A 21909-nucleotide genomic window follows, 5' to 3' on the forward strand; every position below is an offset into this window, starting at 1 on the left:
TATATCACAAAAACAACAGTACCCAGGCGTTCTTACCCGGGACCGTTCCGTGACCCGTGTACGCTTCCTAAACATATCGCTTTCTCTTACAAATTTGCAGAAGATAAAGTACGATGGAGCTCGACCAAAAGGAAAGTAACTCGTCGGAAAAGATAATGAATGTATGCTACAGTGAATAGTATAAACAAACTGTTTCGTATCTTGCATGCAGTACGACGTATACACGCTGATCAGTTTTAGTAAAGCCTTTAATTTTGATAACAGATTCCCATGGTCTTACCATACGACTTTATATAAAACTGCAAAATAATTTCATATTATTGTTTCTTGCACTCAAAACGGCTAGGAAAAAAATTAAGTCCACTGGGATTCATTGTGTCTGGGCATCTCTTCCTACCTCCATGGTCTGGGTTGCTCTTCAATCAGACTCAATTTTTGAATGAACAAATTTTCATACAAGGCAAACTACTTTTCTCCCGATAGACACAAACATCCCGCAAAAAGCATATTGATATAGCTGTAGGAAAGTTGTTAAGCAACACTGAAGAGATATATTTCAGATCAGGTGTGTCACAGTGATCTGGGCCAACTATGGTGAGATTTGTCAAAAGTTTACCTCTAAAAAGTATTTGCCGATGTAACATATTTGAAGTCGAAAATATCAGCATTTTTTTTCTGTTTCTCCTTTAAAAAATGAGCTCTGCCATTTCACAGCGAGAACGAGACTGGTTGCCGATAGCATTATCACTATGATGAAGAAAGAAATTATACATGATATTTATATGGCAACTCCTGAACTATGTGCGGTCCGTTTGAGGGCGCAATTTGGAGTAAGACCTCACACAGCTGGCGTTGAGGGCGGGCGGGCTGTAACATGCTACTTCGTGGACTGCACTCAAAAACTAGTCCTGGTGAGGAGCAATCACATCAATAAATTTTTTGAATAAAAAGTAACATAACTTCAGTATTGCCTCGAAACCTTTCATTTTGAAATATTTAATTGTTCACTTAAAATTCAAATTTAAACTTGTAGATGTGCTCGCTAACGCTATTATTACAATTCATGTGTTTCCATTTAAGCTTAGTGTCGAAGTCCAGCTGTACTGCCAGCATGCAAGTGTAGTTCTCATTTGCGCTTAACGTTTACACCCCTTCTCTTCTAACGCAAAACTCTTGCTGAAAAAAGCAAAGCCTCAAGCACTTGAATGCGACTCTTTGGCAACTACTTTTTCGATTATCCATTGATCACTTATGTTTTAGATGACTCTTTTTTTGGCGGGTGTGGGGGTGAAGATAGTACAGTATTAGTAAGGAATTTTCTAGATTACCGATGGACTGATAATGAAAATGTGTTGACATCGACTGCCAGAATAAAAGGCTATAGCTTCAAGGAATGGACATAGCATTCTATAAGATTCGGTCCTACAAGTAAGCGAATCGAACTGATAGAAAGAAAGAGTAAAACAAAGTCGGCAGTGCGTTTCTTAGAGTTTTGCTTGGGTCATTTATTACAATATTAGGACAAATAACGTTTCGTCACGTTTGTGCATCGGAGTAGAAATGATAGTGTTGCTCTCCCAAGACTTTCAAAATTACATGGTAGGCCTAGTCGAGAAAAACCTGAATTAACTATGAGGAGGCAACGGGTCTTCATCGGGATGAAAAGACAAGAAAGGTTCCAAGCATTAGACACAGTTCTTCCAAGCGAGTACAAACCCATGTGTACGACGCGAACGTATACTTCGCCAAACACGTATTTCTGTGTGTGTTTGCGCACGTGGTTTAGTTTGTAATTTGGCCATTTACTTTATTCCGTGTTTAATCCAATGGAGCATTAGAAATCAAAATAATCGAACGCAAACTGAAAATCTGATAGTTATGAATGCAAAATTACATAATCACTGATATCGTAAGAATAATGGGTGATTACCAACGAGTTAATTGTATTTTCAAAATGTTAGGAACATTCCTCCCAAATTTTCATTGGATGTCAACTCAAAAGACATAGAATAGTTCTGATGTATTCTTCTGACATGTTCCTATACTTCTCATTCTCTACAATGAAACTGTTGACAGGACATTAATTATTTTAATTATTCCACGGAGGTACTAGTATACGCTACGGTATAGATAGACTTTTATAACCGTTCTAATGTTCAGTTCTCAAACTACAATTTGAAGCATATCATCCATGTTTGATTGCGAATATTTTAATATCATTTGTGTAGATCCCACTTCGTCCGTTGTAAGCTTATTATAACCGTACTGTGCCATACTGTATTATGCCATGTCTGTTTCTTAACTTGAAAATTTATTCAAATATGAAACATGGTCCAGCGAAATAATTTTTCTGAGTTCCCCCATGTTCTTTCATATTAAAATAACATCTCAGTGATTTCATCAAGGGATCATTTCTGAATTTGACAGAGTTATGAAAGGGACAATAGATGTAACTGTGTATAATATTTTCATTAACACGATTGGAACTAATTTGGGATAATTTGATTTATATTTTTTTCAAATTTAGTGTTAAGTTCCGTATAGCTGAATGTTGCAATATTACAAATTACTAATAAAAACAAGTGTGTAATGTAAAAAGAAAAGCAGATGAGCTTACATTTGAAGATTAAATCGACATTACTTCACCATCCAATTATCCCAAATTTGTGCCAATCGTGTTCATTATTATTGTTCCGAAAAAAACAGTGCATTTCCTATTTGTCTACTTAAAGAAGATTGTAATATGCTGAACATTACATAAATACCTGTGGTGTAGATAAGTTGCACACTAGGCTTTTCCACGTGATTTTCGGAGTTGAACAAGAAACTATACTCTACAAACAGAAGAAAAATGACGTAAAGAAATTATAGCTTACAAGACTATGAGGTTGACTGAAAAGACGATAATCGAGCCTGAACCGAAAAACGGAAATATCGTTTATTCTGCATCATGTAAAATTGTTTGTTGTTGTTGTTTTGTTCTGGAAGTATTTCCTATAGCATCTACAAGATTAAAACGATTCATGAAATCTGAGAGAGGCCCGTTGATGGGGCGATTTCCATTACTGATAAGTTTAGTTTCACCTTTGTTATATTCGTTGAGGCCTAGTGATATGTTGAAATCTCCTATTATGACTGTGTCATAATGACCAGTGTCATTTTCGTCATAATTTTATCAAGTGTTTGGAAAGATAGTGGCTTTACTGCCGTCAAGTTTTGCGCATAAGTATTAAACAATCATGTTAGTTTTGCGCATAAATATTAAACGGCTAGATTTTTAAACATTTTATATTAACATTTGAAAAACAGCTTTTATACGACTTTCATCATCATTAAATATTTCGTTGACACGTGTTGTTCTTTACTCTTTCTCAATTGATCTTTCAGACCCGTCGTGGTGGCCATGGAGATCAAGCTGTATACCTATCAGTTTCATCCCTGTATAAAAAATCACTGACATCACGGTGACGGTGTTGATATATTACTACAGGCCAAAACCTGTCTTTTTTTCCTCTGTAGAGCTAGAGTCGCTTACAGCTGATTTGTCATTTATCGACTCAATAAGTACATCTTCGCTGATTTCCGTTATTTCGCACATTGTTGATAATTGGTAGGCTATTTAGTGCATCGCTGTGAAATTTTACACATGCTTGAGATATCACAACACTTTCATGGTATCGTCTTTTCTGGAAATGTTTGAAGTCATAGATTTACATTTTGTCCACCAACGAGGCATATATTGATGTTAACCTTTTCTAAGCTGTTTGAGCTCGATCAGGTGTGATTTCTGAGCAATCTATGGCAGTTTTAATCAGGATAATCAGTACAAGCAAAAACTTATCATAACTTGTACGCATAGAAAACTGAAAGCATCCAGATTCGCTGAAGAGCGGGGATTGATCGAGTGAAAAGACAAACCACGAAACATTTGCATTTCAGGAAAGAGAAAGTGGATCGGAATAAAAATATATGACATAGTGAAACAACTAGAGGTTATACCTACCTGACAAATAAAAGAGAAACCCGTGGAGTACTGACTGTGGTTTTCAAAACAATGATACAATTTGAGCGATATCGATTTTCCAAGGGATTTTAATAGTTCTACAGAAACGAAATGAACATAGTACAATTTTGTGACTGAGAAAAAAATCAGAACACTTTCTAAAAGCTGTGATGTGAAAACAGTAAACCATCTAACTACAATGATTCAAATACATCACAAATCGTATTGGTCAATATCGATTAGTACATCGACGATAAATCGAAGATAAATCGTTTATAGTCTCTACATAGGAGGGCATGTGATAAAGCACGGAATAGAACGAATCCATTCCATGCATGTTTTACCATATGCCACACAGGAGAGCTGTCAGCATGTGAACGAAGAAGATAACTATTTTGCAGAAAAAAATTGTTTAAAACACTGGAAGCCACAAGAATTTGTTGTAAGATGATATTGTATTTAAAAATACACAGGCAAACTAAAAATAGCCGAGACACATTCTCTCAGAGTAAATGATCATGATCAAACATGCTAAATGCAAATACGTTGTGGTCACTGTAATACCGGATGTGTGTGACTAAGCTTATTCTTTAGGGTTCCAGGCGACCGGTGTTGTCTAATGATTTCGAAAAACAATTTTGATTTAGTCGATTGAAATTAGGCTCTTTTTCATACTGGAAAATATTGCAGAATTATGTTAAGTTGGGTACAAAGGTACAAAGATGTATAAATAACTTTTGGTAGTAGCTGAACTTTTTTCAGTTTACGAAGAAGTAGGTCAAGAGTTTTCGAAATTTTAGGATGATGCTCAGGTTTTTAATAATGCTCTGTAAAGCATTATTGGCATGCGGAATATTTATATCGCCACGTTTAAGGATTGAGATATCAGGACTGATTCGACAGTGGGAAGGGAGTGTGAATCATCAATCCCGTGTGCTGATGATACCACGTCAACAGAGTGGCGTGAAGTGTTCTGAGAAAATATAGTGTGTTGAATCTGAGCAACTGTCAGCTTTTCAAAAAGATGAACGATGAAAAAAGCAGGAGCGACTGCGATTGATATTGGACATTTGAAAATACGAAAAGAGGCAGCATAGCATCGAAACTGTCTGGAAAGCGATCGCCACGAAGAAAGTTATTTGCTATCTTTAATACTTTATGATATTCTCGTGGAAATATTTGGTCACAGCAAGTGTAAATTATAATTAGGAAAAAAGAATGTGACGTTGTAAAACTTTGGATGTTGGCTAGAATGGTCAGACCATAAACCAAGTTTCATACTTGTCAGTGGAAATTCATGATGACGAGGCTGCCAAATTCCTTGCAATTAATTCATTGCCAATGGAAAAGTTCACTGTTTTACTATTTTGAATTACCCGAGAAAACATTTCAGAACTATGCCTTGTCAAAGCACCGATAAATTTCGAAATAGCTGTGAGAAATTAAAATGAGAGCATTTTCTCGGTTTGGCAAACCTTTTTACTTTATCAACGTCATCTTCTCTGTCGATAAAATGATTACGTCAAAAGGACTGACACTTCAGCGTGACACGGAAATGTATTCGTCATAAATGACGACATTAGACTTAACAAAAAATACAGATTTACGAATATTGGCCATTTACATAATGATATAGTAATGATCAAAATCTTTGTTTCTAGTCGCAGATGACACTCATTTAAAGAATCCTGGCATGGAAAGTTTATAGATTTATAAACTTAACAAAAACACAGATTTTGGGTTAATAAGATTATGAATCATTTATACATGTACAATGATATAGTTATAATCAACATCGTTGTTACTAGTCGCAGATGACGCAAACGAAGTGATGATTAGTAACGTTTTGTTGTACTTCTTTGATATTCAAAGTGTTGTGTGGCGAATATATGTCAGATATGGACACTTTGGTATGAACTTTCAAAACGACGTGAGTCTCATACAGCGAAGCCAACATATCTTTATCAGGGACTCTTCGCAACCCACATCACAATTTTACCAAATAAAACCAAAGCATTTTGTTCAAATCGAGTCTCACGGAACAGTTTCAGGAAGTAAACAAATTATGGCGGAGATGAAGATGTGCATGCATACAGTAAAAAAAGGTCAAGTTCAAATTCATTTAGGTTGCATACTGAATTTTCTCATCACGTGACGTCCAAAACATGTGTCATGTCTTGGATGTTCGTTGATCATTTTCTAACCATCCAATAAAGATATTCGAGAGGTTATATTGAGTCTGATTTTCTGATATGTGATAGACCATCTTTGGAGAGTTAACGGAAGCCTCCATATGGAGACCGGCTCCCTTCACACTCTATAGGCGTAAGGGGTGAACCATTTGATATCTTGGGGGAGAGGGTCTGGAAGATTTAAGAGGTTGCATTTTTTTTCGTACCTGATCCACTGTTTAATTATTTTTCACTCTCTGATTACTGGTAACTTTTTTTTTCGCACTCCTCATTTGGATACTTTTTTCCCAACAACAAATGTACAGTCCTCTTCTGTGTGCGGAGTAAAATGTTGCGCATTAGATAATCAGTTGGAACACAAAATGCTTGTACATATATTTACCATTTACCATCTAACTAACATGTGGGAAAACAAAACAATTCGAGTGACTGATGAAGGAATCGCACTTTGTTCCTAAACATGCATCGTTAGAGAGCCGCCATTATTATCGAGTAACCCCCCGCCAACCATAATGAATTTGAGTACCCCCTCTCTAACTCAGAAATTTTGACTGACTCCCCCCCCCCTTTAAAATAATAATAATAATAATAAAGTACATTTGTAATGCGCCTAATCTCTGAACAGAGCTCTAGCGCACTAAGTAACAAAAATAAAAAATAACAGGGGAAATGAATGAACCACCGGGACTGGAGACTAGGAAAACGAAAAAAGTTAAACTACTGCGAAGGTCAGAAGGAAGTTTGTTCCTTAATGCAGGGCCAATATAAGAGAAAGATCTCTCGCAAAAAGTCTTTGTGGAAACTCTTGGAATTCCGAGAAGTCGAGAATCTGAGGAACAACGGAGTTGTCTTTTTGGAGTGTATTGATGTAGAAGTTCAGAGAGATATTGCGGTCCTGTACCCGTAACTGAATTGAAGCAAGTAGATACAACTTGTATAGTGGATACGAGAACTAATAGGCAGCCAGTGTAATTTTGCAAAAGGGGTTGGACATGATCGTACCTTTTAGCATTACAGACGAGACGAGCGGCAGCATTTTGCACTCTTTGCAACTTGTCTATAAGCTGTTTAGGGCAACCAAAGAGGAGACAATTGCAATAATCTAAACGAGACAGAACAAGTGCAGAGACCAACGTTTGAGTAGCCTGTAAGGAGAGAGAGTGACGAGTAGAGCTAATTTGTCTATATATAATTTGAATGTATGCAGCTTTGCAAATATTCTGCACATGTTCACACATATTCATGTTAGAGTCGATGTGTGACTCCTAAGTTTTTGACACTGGGGGCGAAAATTATAGTGTTGTAAAAGTTTTAAAACCAGTACATATATATACAAAAATACAGCAGAAAGTGACAACAAAATACAGATATAAAAGCTCACGGGATAACCAGTATCCAACCATATAGTATTGTTTAATTTGGAAGTGAATCATGACAGGGTTTTCACCATTATATCTGACTGGGCAGAATTTGAAAGTACAGGGGGAGTACACGCGAGCTAATGAGGGGGGAATTGTCAGAGGGGCTGTCCCTGTCTTGCATGGCAATTTCGAGAAATTGATGTGTGCAATGCTGCAGTCTAGTGCAATCTGAGAGGTGTTATTAATTTTTTTTCTAAGTAGAAACACAAAAACACCCCAACGGAGAGAGCACGAGAGGGGGATCCCCCTCAGGCGTCTGGATTGAAAATTGATGTGTGTATTGGTTCAATCTAAGAGGTGTTTCAATTTATTTTTCACTCGGTAAAATTTTTTGAAAATGACATCGAATACTGATATTTTTATTACATTTTTTGCATGATCAGAGCTTGAGTCAAAATATTCAACAACCAAACAATGACAATACATTTTGTAAAAAACAGTTCTCAGTTTGCCAGAGATTGAAGACCAAAGAATATGCAGGAATGGAAAATCTGTGACCTTCTTGTGTTATTTCTCCAGCTGCCAGCTTCTAATGAAAAGCCTGAATACGGTATGGTTAGTTGTCAAAATGGTTATTGAACTGAAGTCAATTAAAATATATGTTTCTGTGATAATAAAGGATGAATTCACAACAGTTCAGTTTTGTCCTAGATCCTGTGAAAATTTGAGAAATTGATGTGTGCAATGGTGCAGTCTGGTGCAATCTGGGAGGTGTTTTCAATTTGTCTTTTACTAGTAAAACTGTTAAAACACCCCATGGGGAGAGCACGAGAGGAGGCCCCCTCCCGCAACGAAATGAAATTGATATGTGCAATGGTACAGTCTGAGAGGTAATTCAATTTATTTCGCACAAAAAATTGAGTAATCCACGTTCTTCCGCTCTGCATTTTAAGGAACCCCCTTGAAGTTTTCAATATTTTGAGTGACCCCCCCTCCACATTCCTTTCCTTTACATATAAGTTATAAATAAGCCAAAAAGTCGCTACATGTACTGACCACAATTATACCCTTGGGATCGAACTATGAGGAAGACATTTAAAATCTAAATATAGCACTCCGTAAATGTATTTGGCCAAAGAACCATTGTGTATCTGACAGTCTTCGATTTGCGCCCGAAGGGCGCCCTGAAAATAAAAAAATGTGTTCCAGAAAGTAACTTTTGATGGATTTTTTTCCTTTCACTTTAGTGAGCCATCTTTTTTTTCCCTTGGCCCCTCTGGCTGAATTTTTTTTCATTGGTATTCGCTGGGAATTTGACCCCCAGGATATCAAATGGTCCACCCCTAAGCACTGTATTGTTCTATCGCATGATGCTTGAACCAGATGTCAGAGATCCACAATTATATTTTGCAAGGGCTCTGAATAGGAATGACCATGTACTTTTTCAAATGTTATAGAATATTGAAGATGGCCACGTCTGTGTGCACATAAACTCTCTCTCTCTCTCTCTCTCTCTCTCTCTCTCTCTCTCTCTCTCTCTCTCTCTCTCTCTCGGGGCGAACCATTGGAGCGTTATAGGGGCGGTCAAGATGGGGACGTACAGATTATTTTCACGTCCAAAAATTTCACATAATTATTCAGCAGTTAACAGAGCAAAGGAACCTCGATTCCAGAATTCCATTTTTTCGATGGCCAGTCAACATTTATACTCTTGCAATATTTAATTTTATCTTCGACCATCCGCTCATAATAATTTATGTTCATGACCCCTTTCCATCGCCAAGTAATACCAACAGTATATGATCTTTCATAACCTCGACACGGGGATATTGTTCGATCTGTAATTTTTGGTGATTATAATTTCTTCATAATAGAAAGGTCATTTATCTGATAACGCTTCTAAAAATATTTAAAAATTCACCAGATAGAGAAAAATGCAAACACACGTGTTTTTTCTATGTTTTGTCACATAAAATTTATTTCTATAGGATCAAAATCGTGTCGCGATATGGGTAGTCAGATTCAGCGTTGAGAGTATCCGAAACAAATTAGACATTCAAAAGAGAAAGTACATGGGCAGACATGCGCATTAAAGGCCACAGACTCCACAAACGACAGCTGCATCGAACTGCATGGGATTTCCTACTTGTCCTATTTCACTCAGCTCCTGTCACTGATGCCCGAAGTCTTGTTTATCTTTTCAATGAAATTATGTAATATTTGATCATTGGCTCTGTGATGCGCGTTCGCTGATTACACTGAATTGCCTGCTGTGTTGACAAAGTCATCAAAATGTCATTCCCAACGCGGCTGTTGGCAATTTACCCAATTGACGACCTCCACTTGATAGACGATTAAACTCAAGAGTTCAAGTTCATGAACTTTAAGGATGAAGGACGTTCACGTTGTCTTTGATCTGGTATGTTGTACCAGCGGAAATATCAAAGGTTCGTGTTCAATTACGTTAGTAATCAGGGGTCAAATTGCGCTCTCTATAGGTGAAAGGAAAATAAAATATAGGTAGTTAAATTTGTACTCAGATTTAAGTTAAAGTTTACATATATCGTTAAAATAGAGCGTACATATTAGTACATTTAGGCCTATGTAATTTTACACACCGGCATTTAGGCATAATTAGCTAAATATAGAACCCAAAAATTAGAAAATACTAAAAATCGTCATTAAAAAACCCGACATTTAGGAATTTTCCTGAAACGCGATCGTTGTGAAAACGTTAAATTTTACAAAAACCAAATTTCAATTTATAGCAGGAAAACTAACCTGCGTTCAAATGTTCTCAAATTTTCCAACCTGGCTGTTTTTCACATGAAAAAAAATTGTATATAAATTTATTCAATCCACTTCGCAACAAAAGCCTACGGCGGTGGCTGACAGGCGCCTGCTCTGTTCGCGTACTATTTCTCTTGCTGCAATGAAGAGTCAAGGTTTGCTGTTCGGGTAAAAAACCCAAGGTTAGGTCAATCTTTCTTTATTTACCTTTACAGTGTACGTACGCCGGGAGTACGTCTGAGAGTACGGCGATCACTGTCACCTTGTCGAAGCTACTCGTTTGCCCCATGTGACTAGTTTTGGCCAATAGAAATCGAGATAGAAACGTGCCGCTGAAGGTCGCCAACTGCTCACCACGCCCACTATATGCAAATTTCATAATCATTGTGTGACAGGACCACATCGTTTCGCAACAAAGAAACAGTGCACGCCGAAAATAGCGATTTTCTCATTTGACGACGGAAAATCCCTCATAACAACAGCGTTTTCGTCGGTGATCGCAGCCTTATTTCACCATAGTCAATTAGTCGAGCGGATCGAGAGTTTCTTCGGCAGTCGACTGATCGGGTTTTGAATATTGACAACTCAACTGCCGGTAACACGTTCGCCGGTGTGGTAGATCTTCATTGATCGCGCCGGACAACAAACCTACCGGGGACCGAATTTTCGCCAGGTACAATGGCTACCTCAACAGAAGCACAGGCGGACTTTGTCAGACAGCGAGAACCCGAGGCCAAGTTTGCTGCAGAGTGTTTATTGTCGATGGCGATGTCGTTACAAAACCCTAAACCCCAGCCAACTATGCTTAGCAATCAGACGGCAGAGTGTGTCGCAGTTCCAGCTGGTAGCGAGGACAATAACTTACAGCTACCAAATCCTTTGTTCATGGTGGCGCGAATTCTCACAGATTTAAACAAGCACAGGCCAAGATCGCAGACAAATTCACCAGTTAATGTATATCCTTCACTCCAGGAACCAGAAGTCATTCCCAGTATTGGAAGTGACGCTGAAATGGACTTCAATTCCGAACGAAAACGGTCGTCAAAAAGTGCCCCACCTACCTCGCCATGTACGATGAGCGCGGGCGGGAGACAAAGACCCAAACGAGTCAGGAAAAGTGTGCAGGGGCCAACTCCCAAAAAACATCGCTGTCACTACCGAGGTTGCGAGAAGGTGTATGGAAAATCATCACATTTAAAAGCACATTTGAGGACACACACGGGTAAGTAGATGTGCTACAGTATTTCTGTCAAAAATTAGCTGCCGGACTACCCGTTAACTGGTTTACACCACGCCGGCATGGCGATCAGCTGTTAAAAACATGGGACAAATAAAGCAGAGTATCTATATGCCCTCCGACCATTTGCCACAACAGCTACCACCAGACCGATTTAATTCATCTTAAATCGTCAAGTTTTGGTTTAATGTAGCAAAAAAATGCAGAACTTGTGGTTTCAGCGCGGAATGGGATATTTGCTCGTCACCTTTGTGACGCATTCGTTGGAGAGCAAGTACTTGGTAGGCGTGTCCCCTATATCGTGGGATATAAAACAAGTCAAGACAATCCCGCCGCGTGCTGCAATGATATGATCTGTAACGGCTTTTACACTTATTTTAAAACGATGCAGTCTTTCCAACCGCATAGCAGGTCGGTTATGGAAATGTTTTTATTTTTTCTGATAAACTAGTCAGTCTAAACTAAACTTGTACATATGGACATCATTTATCGTCTGAGCGGCTATGAAAACAGAAAGCGCTAAAAACGGTGAAAGATTCCCATAAGCGAAGACGTAAATGAAAAACACACGAGTGAGTTTATTTTTAAGGGAGTGAAGTTTTTGTCTGTTACTGTATACAAGTACGGGCGCAATTATGGAAGCGCCGAAAAAAAAGTGTGCCAAAGGTGGCAACACCCACTTTGCATATGTGCAGCTGCCATGGTGGGGGAGTGTACAGAATGCGTCTTTCATAGAAGCCATGGTACGCTGACGGCGCGGCGCGTCGTGACTCATTGACACTATTGTCTCTGCCAATTAATCTGTTGAAAGTCATGGTGCTGTTTGCATGTGAAGTGTATTATGCAAACGAGACCGTGTTTTTTTTTTTGCTTTAAAGGTTTGATTATTCATGCTCTACTTCGAATACACAATACCCCGCAATCATTACACACCGATATGCTTTCCATACAGGAAGTCATCAGAAGTTGGATACCGCCAATAAACCAACTTAATCTCGCTCTCTGCCTCGTTTATCCTAACAATATCTAAAATGAGAATTTTGTGATAACAAAAAGTAGATGTCCACCATGTCTTTGTCTGGATTCGTTTTGTATATTGTTGCATGCAGTGTCGCATTCTTTTGTTTGGGGGGGAAAGTGTGTTATCGGAAGGAAACGCCCACCTCTGTCTGGTAGAGAGGTAGTCTGCCTCGTTGACCTTGAAGTTCTACCCACACATGGTAACGGTATCTTGAGAAGAGAACAATTCATTTCTTTCCCAGGGGAAGTTCAACCGTTTTCACCCTTGACTTATCTTTTTTGTCAAATATTACTCATTTATATCATGTATCAGGTGCAGGGAAACGGGGAGTCTGTCGAAATGTTATCAAGCAGTGGATTGCTCAGTCAACATGACCCAGACAGACCAATGGGTATCAGGCTCGGCGAAACCTTTTAGTTCAGCAACTTTTGTTCGATAAAACTTAGTTATCAGTTATGGGGCCATCATCTTTTGCTTTTGCAGTGGAGCAGATGGTATGATTGATATGTGTGTACTTGTGAAGTTGTTTCGTTGGTACCTTGGTTATATGTGCACACTGAAAAGTGGTGCCAACTTATCTTCGATCCTGCTGATACTGTCGTTGAAAGGGAATTTCCAAAATATTTAAAAAAATGAAAATGTTTATTTTGCTGGTTTAACCAGACTGAGGCATCCATTTTCATTTATTTGCTTGGATCTAACAGTTGTGTAGCATAGTTCAGAGGTCAAGCCAGTCAGAGTTCAATACCAAGGTATTTAGGTACGTGGTTCTTCTGGTGGGCAATTCAGCTGGTTTAACAAAGGCTATCACTGGATTGCAAATCTGATGGAGGTACTGATGTAATACCTCTGTTTCTTGCGTAGGGCATTTCCCTGTGATGAGATGGTCCAGCTGTGTTTACTGAGAGGGCTGGGCAGAATCCATCGGTAAATGAACCTAAATTTATTGTCCAAATAAGCGTGCTGCCAAGTAGTTTAGTGTTTAAACGTTAATATTAAAAAATCATATAAGTCTAGGTATCATCACATTAAAATAAAATATCATTTGTAGCTCCAGTTAGAAGCCATTGTTTTCCCATCAAAGAATATAATAGATCAATTGTTGATCATATGTGTTGACTTGTTTACTTTTTGTTCTTTTCATTTTATTGCTTGAATGTTTTTTTTCTTATATACATATGGTTTTTACTGATATTCCTTGATAACTTTTATTGAAGTAAGATGTATTTTTAATATTAGAATATGAATTTTAGCCTGTGTTCCTGGGTTAGTGCTGTTTCACCTCCAACCTTTGAAGAAACTGAAGTAATCTATTATATATAGTATACATCTTAACGTCTCCAACAGTGCGAGGAAATCAGAGAAATTGAGAGAAAATACATTTTTGTCATGATCCTGTGAAAAATGAGATTGTAAATACCATGAATGATAATAAGCTTTTCAAGAGAAGATGAATAATTTGCAGCCTGTCACATATCTATATTTAGATATGGGTGTTTCCACATGTTGTGCAACTTACAGACAATATGCTGTGTAATGGCTTAAAACTGGAAGCTTTCAAAAGAAAATTGACTAATTTTCCCATAAAATTGAAAAAAAAAAATAGAGATATGCACAGATGTTCCATGAAGCTAGGGCCAAGGGCATACAGTGTGATAGCAACGTTAATATATTTGATACTAAATAACCGGAGACCTAAACCGTGGCAATCAGATGCATGTGTCCTTAAAGGTCAGTTCAGGTGGGCATTATGAATGGTGCCATGGTTACAGTGCAAAAGAAAGGTGGCGTTCAATAGATACGTGTGCCAGCTGTTCCCATAGGAACCCGGAGCTAGGTCAGTGGGGCGTGGCTACCGAGGAACTGGTGCCGTTTGTAAACAGGGAGACCTTGGCCTGTGGGCCTGCACAAAGGAATGCTCTACTTCCAGCACTGCAGTTGTGTGGAGGGATTGGCAATAGATAGCTGTTTCTAATATTAGAAACCCCAGATCACCCAGTATGATAAACTTTGTGTCAAAAAAGCAAACTGCCCCTGTGATATACAGCATCAATGTCAAATAGTCAGTGTGTACCTAATTTGTCATCGAAAAATTGCATCTGTGTATTTGTCACAAGGGGAAATCTGTACTCCAGCATGCTTTATGGTAATGATGCTTCTTTGTGATGGGATTTTTTGTTCAATTTGCCGTTGTGAAATAACTGATGGTCTCTGACTGGTCCTGTGGAGTCAGACATAACAGGAAGTGTATAGAGTTATTGTTGTCTGAGATGCAAGCAGTTCTCTTCTATCTGTCCATGCAAGGCCAATACAGACAAAAGGATTGTTTTGTGAAATGTTAAACCCACAGCTGTAATTATAAACTGGGGTTGCAATTGGAATATGGTCAAGCAATCAGTCAGTTTTATTTTTCAGGGCATAAATTTTGGTCGGTTTTCAAAGAAAATGCTTCAAAACGTTAACATACTCATTTCAATCAGTCAACCGAAGCATCAGTCTTCATATCTTTGTTCATACTTCAGAAAATTTGTGACAATTTCATTTTTGACAAGGTTTGCAGCGGTAAACTGAAATTTGTAACTCTCAGCAATTCTACATTCTGCAGCATTGCACCAGCCTTTTAACACTGCCAACAAGAAACTGTTAAAAATGTTAATGTTAACTTCTGTTTGTTCCGTCGTTTTTATTCGACTCGAACTCTCTTTACATTTGGCAGCTTTCCAATGTTTACACAAATGTCAAGATGACATAAGAGCAGTGACAGAAACAACTCACAATCTGTGTTTTCAGTGAAAGTGGTTCAGGGACGTGAGTGCCGTTGTGAAGTATGATGTTGTCACATTATTTATGGGAATCTACCAAAATTGTAAAAAAACCCCATAATTATTTCAGTGAATTGTCACCAATCAGATGGTGACGGTATGATTCACTCTTGTGACTCCCTAAGATGAATTACTTTGTCAACAATATTTATCGACACAATTCCAAGTATGAATTCTGCGATTTGTAGAAATTTATTTTGTATCAGAGCAAAGTGATTGTTAGCAGCAAGTGTTGGGAAGATCCTATCAGCTGTTCTGCAGTCTTAAAGTCAACATTCCATAGAGGTCAACTATGTATGATGTGGTACCCAGAAATGTGTTTGTCATCTTTCACAGAAACTATGCTACCAAAGATTTGTTTGCAGTTTCATTTTAGGTATCACGCAATTCCTGTAAAAAAACATATTTAGTATTCAAAAACCAGTCATTGCTTTCATTTCAGTCTTCACAGGGATTTTAAAGTTTAGAAAAGATGGATTTGCTCATCTTTTGGTAAAAATATTGATCTTCATTTTCACTTTTGTGCAGAAATTCTCAAAATTAGCCAAAAGTGATTTCCCACGTGTCACTGATAACATTGCTGATGAAATTTAAGTTCAACATAGACTCAAAGTATGTAAATTTTATAGAAACATGGTGAAAACTATTTAATTTCAAATTGTAGGTGCAGATCGTAATTTGTATAATGTCAATATCATAATCTCTTTTGAAGTTTCATCTTGCAATCTATTATAATCTGTTCTTTGTCACTTCACATTTCCAGGTGAAAGACCGTTCCCCTGTTCCTGGCCGGAATGCAACAAGAAGTTTGCCAGATCAGATGAACTGGCCAGACACTACCGTACACACACCGGTGAGAAACGCTTTGCCTGTCCGATATGCGAGAAACGATTCATGCGCAGTGACCACCTCATGAAGCATGCCCGTCGCCACGCCAACTTCCACCCCAGCATGATTAAGAAAAACAAGTAAAACAAGAAATGGAGCGAGGCTTCATGGATGAAAAATACTCTGCATCATTACAAATGTCGAGAACAGTTCAGGACGCTGAAAGAGAACGTTGTTCTCGTCTTTACATGACACAAATGAAAACTTCTCAGGTTTGCCTACTGATCAATACTTGGAAAAAAAATTTCCAATATTTGCAAATTTTCCAACAGTACTCATGAGTCTTATAAACTATGTAGACTTTATCAGAGTTATTGGTGGAAAAATCAATGCAGTTTGTATTACAGAATGTGCTGTTTCATCTGATATGCATTTTCTGTTTTTCAACTTTCAATGGAAAGGAAGAATGGTAATGCGCTGTCAATGACAACAACAAAAATTTCGGTGATGTGTCAAAGTTCAGTTTATTTGTGGTATCACTTCTAATGTAGGAATATTTATGATACTTCTTTGAGGTTTTCCACGAATGTAGAAAACATGTGATCCAGAAAATCTGCTGTAGCAGGTTAGAATTATTGCCTGATAGAAAGGCATAATCATCATAATTTATGCTGTTTGACCTTTTCTGAGTGACACACTCTCACATCCACTGTTATGTCATGAAAACTTTCTAGTGTGATCATCGCTTAAGAAGAAAAACAAAAGTATCATCAGGTTTTGACACTTGTTGTGTGATTGTATTATTTTTCAACTCGCAGATACATTGAATCCTTCAATCAAAAATGCAGTGAAAAACTTCCAAGTTTCAAGTAGAGAGGGGTATAAAAATAAATCATACCTCAGAGAAGGGATATGAATTTCATGACTGTTGTGTAAGTCTTCCAACGTTATTTTCATGAAAAAAAAAAATACACTAGGAAGCAATAATTAATGATGAAAAGAATTTAATGATAAAGAAAACTGAAAAAAATATTCCTCAATCAAAAATGAAAATTGCTCAAAATTTTTGTTTTTTACTTTGAAAGCTGAGTCACTGCTCATTTAGGCTGTGATTAACCGATACCTGAGCACTTGAAACTTGGTAGAACATATTTTGTTATCAATAACATACTATTGCTTAAATACTGGCTGGTCTAGTACTCGAAAGCAATCTATCATTTGTATTACTGAAAGCAATCATGATCTTTATTTTTTCTTTCTTCTTTTTTTTGGTATATATCATATTCAACTATTTATCTGTTTCAGTGAATTACAATTATATTAATTTGTTTAAATGTGTTGAATTTTTTAAAAAGAAAATCAGGTGGTGGTTTATTTTCATATTCATCTCAGGGGTCAGTCTTATCCAAGCCCCAGATGAAAAAGGTTTTCATTGTCTGTCGGTATCTGCTGCCAAATATCTATTTCGTTTGTGATTTGGTTGTGTGTGCTGTGATGAGGGACAATGCCATTGCGTGTAATCTTTGAAGACTGTTGCATATTGTCATATGGTTGTGAAATCATGGGAACACCCATTTTACCTAAGAAAGGTTGTTTTGGCAATAGAAATCCAAAGAATCGACGACAATAGTCGACAATTTAACAATCGGATATAGTTCTTACAGAGAGTGCACCCACTTCCATAACAGGGAACTTTATCACAGAGTCCAGTTTACACTCCTGTACAGCGATAGCTGCCTCCCACCAGATTCCAATATTCTGGTGAAGTAATTTGTACCGTACTATCTGAAACATTTAGAAGGGAGGGAGTTGGGAATGCAACTGGATAATTGTTGGTAGGATTGCACTGTAACCAGTGCTGTGTGTTCTTCAAAGATGTCCAATGTCTGGTTTCCGCTCACAGTATCGTCATCATCCATGCATGTATCACAGAGCACAACAACATAGCAACAGCTTCAGACAATGGGTCCACGTATGGATCCTACATAGGAAATTTTATCGCAAACTTACATTTTTTGTTAGTGTTTTTTCAAGTCAAACCATAGAGAAAACTAAGCAATGAGGTGTCACACATTCTTTATTTGTTTTTGTCATTGTATGTAAAAAAAGTCAAAGTTAGTCTGTAATGATTTACAATCATGCCTTGCAGATACAATGCAACGAGCAAATAGATCTTGTCAAAATTTATCTGAAAAATTTGGACCAATAGACATTTTATCACATGGATTTCATATCTTAGAGAGAGTGTGTTTCTGGGCTTTAATACTTAGTAACACATGATTTCTCTCTAATCAATCTCTATACAGCAATAATTGTTTGAATATTCGCCAAAAGAAACCAGTCATCTGTTAGAAGGAATGAATATGTGAATGAAGTTATGTTGACTCTGGTCGTTCTCATGTCGTGTGCTGCAATTTGTTGAGGTGGTTAAGCTGTTGCTGACACCAAGGGGAGGCATTTTACCTTCATACTGTGTGAGATTAATCCCGAAAGAAGACTGAAAAATTTACATTTACAAATGTGTGTGCCATGCCTGATGTGTATCTTGCCAGGTTGATTCAGTATTGGTGAAAGTTCTGAATTGCAGGGCAGAGTCACTTGTTTTGTCTGTGTGTCTGTTCCACAGATAGTCTGCTACTTTACTGAAGTAGGCCCCTGACATCTGTTCTTAGAGGGAGGGGTGAGGTGGGGAATATGAATTTTTTTTTTTTGGTATGTACTGCTGTCTTGGTCCTCAGGAATTGAGCTGAAATGCAAACAGCAAAGTTTGAAGCCACAAACTCTTTATTTTGAAGACAAGGAAACATTTAAGAAAGTTCTGACAATAATTATTGTGATCAAATTTATTGGTTGTTTGGAATGTTGTTCAATATGATGATTAAATCAAAGTGTGCTAGAAAAACAAACAACATTTTTCGTTTAACTTTTTTTGAGCAGAAGCCATGCCTTTCTATTTCACTTCAGTGAGACATTTTTCCTCTCAAAACCCGAATTTGATTGAATAGTTTCATGTGTATTGTCTATTAAATATGTATCATTCTACTCTGCATGTGGTTGTGATGTTTTAGAAATGTCAACATTATAATGAAAGAGTACATGCCCACCACATGTCAACCTATTAATTCTGTTTCATCTAAACTATTGTTGAGAGGGTTCTATCGATTTCATATTTTCCTTTGTCATAGGTGGTGAATAAATATTGACTACTGTCATGCTGCCAAAAAATCATTTTAGAGTCTGAGAGACTGGGGGAATGCTGCTGGGCTGAATTTTGAATTTTGGAAAAGTGAATCCTACCTGATGTGTTTTGCAAATGATGATGTCAATTTATTGTTTGAAAATCTATTTTGAACAAGCAAATTGGCAGAAATCTTTTGAGTGAATGAATTGAAGAAATGTTTATTACAGTTTTATGTTGTATAATATAACTTGTAAGATACAGTCATGCCTCTGGCATATTAGCTGTCATATTTGTATATAGATTTTGCTTGTTGCTGCATACAAAGCCATTCTATCAATAATTAGTTATTTGAGATCACGTAAAATTGTGTAATTATTCACAAAAGTTCAGAAAAAATGGTTTTACCTGGTACTGGAAAGTATTGAAAATGTTGTGGAGTGCAATGAATATTTGTTCTGAAAGGAACATTCTTCACTTGATCTAATTGGATTTATTATGAAATGTTTTTCTTTGGGGTAGTTAGTGGTGTCACTTTAGCATGGAATGGAAGTTTATTCTACGAAATGCTGACAAGATTTGAAAGAAATATGCAATGTAATGTTCAAGTTTGTGTGGGAGAAAATGTTTGTGTAAGTTTAAGCAGGCTAAACCCTGCAAATGGACCAAATATGTAGAGGCTTGTGCGTTTATGCTACGTATAACTGCAACTAAGAATGGAACAGTTTTGATATTTCATTTTCTTATCCTTTGCTAAGAAAAATTACAAGATGTGGGTTGTGGGTGTCAAGGTTCTTGAAACTGAATTTACAGACATTCTCTCTGATATGCTGCTCTTTTTATGTAACTTTCCAACTCTTGTATACTTCCTGAGGAATTTGTGGCAGTTGATGCGATATTTGCTGACTTTCTATGTCATGAGAATTAAAAAGGTATAATCTAAGACAAAGTAAGATATATTTTTTGCAGAATTTTCTTTTAAACCTAAATACTTTGTTGCGCAGTGCTGATTTTGAAAGTTGTTGTTGTTGATATTGTTTTTTGCTCAGAGAAATGCTTCTGACTTCATGGTGGAAAAAGCACCAAGGTTTTATAGAGATTGGTTTTGTATAAGAAAGGGATATTCTATATATTACACGGCAGTGTCAAAGTATGCAGTTTGGTTCAGAGTTTGTAAATCACTGCCTTACAGAATCAATAACAAATGACATTTCAAAAGTTGTGTATCTGTCATGAGGGTATATGTCTTGGAATAATGATAGATTGTAATACAGCCATAGTGGGTGATGGGTGCTTCTGACTTGTAATTTATGAAACAGGCCAGCAGAGACAGTCTGAAAATTGCTTTTATTGTCATCATTTGTGGAGACAGTTGGTCTAAGATCTAAATTTTAATGCAGGGAAAAGTTGGCACAAGTGGAGAGAAGTGGACACAAACCTACAGATATGAACTCGACAGATTTCATAAGACTTTCTAGCCATGAGTACACCATTTCCACTCCTCGCCCCAGGGACTCCCTAAGTTACTAGTGAGTTGTAGTGCTAATGACTCCCTAGGTTACTGGCGAGTCTTAACCCTAACGAGTCCTTAGGTTACTAATAATTAGTGTGACTATTGTGTGCCATCCACTTATCTGCACTTGTGCTGAAATCTTTATGATTTTCAGTGAAGTTTCTGTGAGTTTCACTTTTCACAAGATTTGAAACACGTCGGAGTTTGAACTTCCTTTTGTTGTAAATGGTGCTAATGAAAAGGGTCCCCCTGACCAAGAGGTCAGATTTGCCTGAAGTTGCCAAGGCTCAAGGGTACATACCTTTTTTTCTGAACATTACATTCCCACGAGATGGTATGCTGAAAGTAGTAATGTGTTACTGCACTCCAATAAACTATTTTTGTATTCAGGATTTTACAATGTGACTGATATTAAAAACAGGTTGTGATGATTTTTATGATAATTAATATTGTTACAACTATTTAAAAAAAAAGAGTGCTTTGCCAAGAAAAAGAATTAATCGGCAAATGGAAATTTCAATTTGTACAAGTATGTGTTATGTCTGTGTCTGAAGTCAGAGGGTGTGAAAACGCTATGGATCAGGTTTTTGTCAATTTACAACTTCAGAAGTGTGCAGTACGGTAGCTTCCAGATGACTAACTTCAAAGTGTCTAAATCCTTGCAAATAATACACTCAATATTTGTCAGAATCTTTTAATTAATTGTCTATCAATATATATTCCCATTATTTAATCAAGTGTTCATTATCTAATTTTGTGAGTGTTTACTGTCTTTTTATTGCACAAGGATAAGTTATTATGTTATGGTCTACTCTAAGCTGTTCACAGTGAAAGTACTAGTGGAATTCTGCCTTTCAGATGTGTGTGTGTGTTTAGTCCCCTTTTATCTTCTTTTTTTGTTCATCACAATATTGTACTTAATTTAATAGACCTTGAGATTTATCAATAAAACTATCAAATGAAA

The 21909-nt window shown here is 37.2% G+C and overlaps 1 protein-coding gene across 1 annotated transcript; it reads left to right on the forward strand.

The window, feature by feature from the left end:
• The first annotated feature begins 10709 nt into the window (after window positions 1–10709).
• LOC139121354 (Krueppel-like factor 13) lies at window positions 10710–21909 on the forward strand. The gene is made up of 2 exons (XM_070686173.1): window positions 10710–11568; window positions 16190–21909. Exons 1-2 carry the CDS (start codon window positions 11025–11027, stop codon window positions 16396–16398), a joined length of 753 nt encoding a protein of 250 aa, XP_070542274.1. The 5' UTR covers window positions 10710–11024; the 3' UTR covers window positions 16399–21909.

This window comes from Ptychodera flava, chromosome 21, assembly GCF_041260155.1.
Source record: "Ptychodera flava strain L36383 chromosome 21, AS_Pfla_20210202, whole genome shotgun sequence".
NCBI classification, from domain to species: Eukaryota; Metazoa; Hemichordata; class Enteropneusta; family Ptychoderidae; genus Ptychodera; species Ptychodera flava.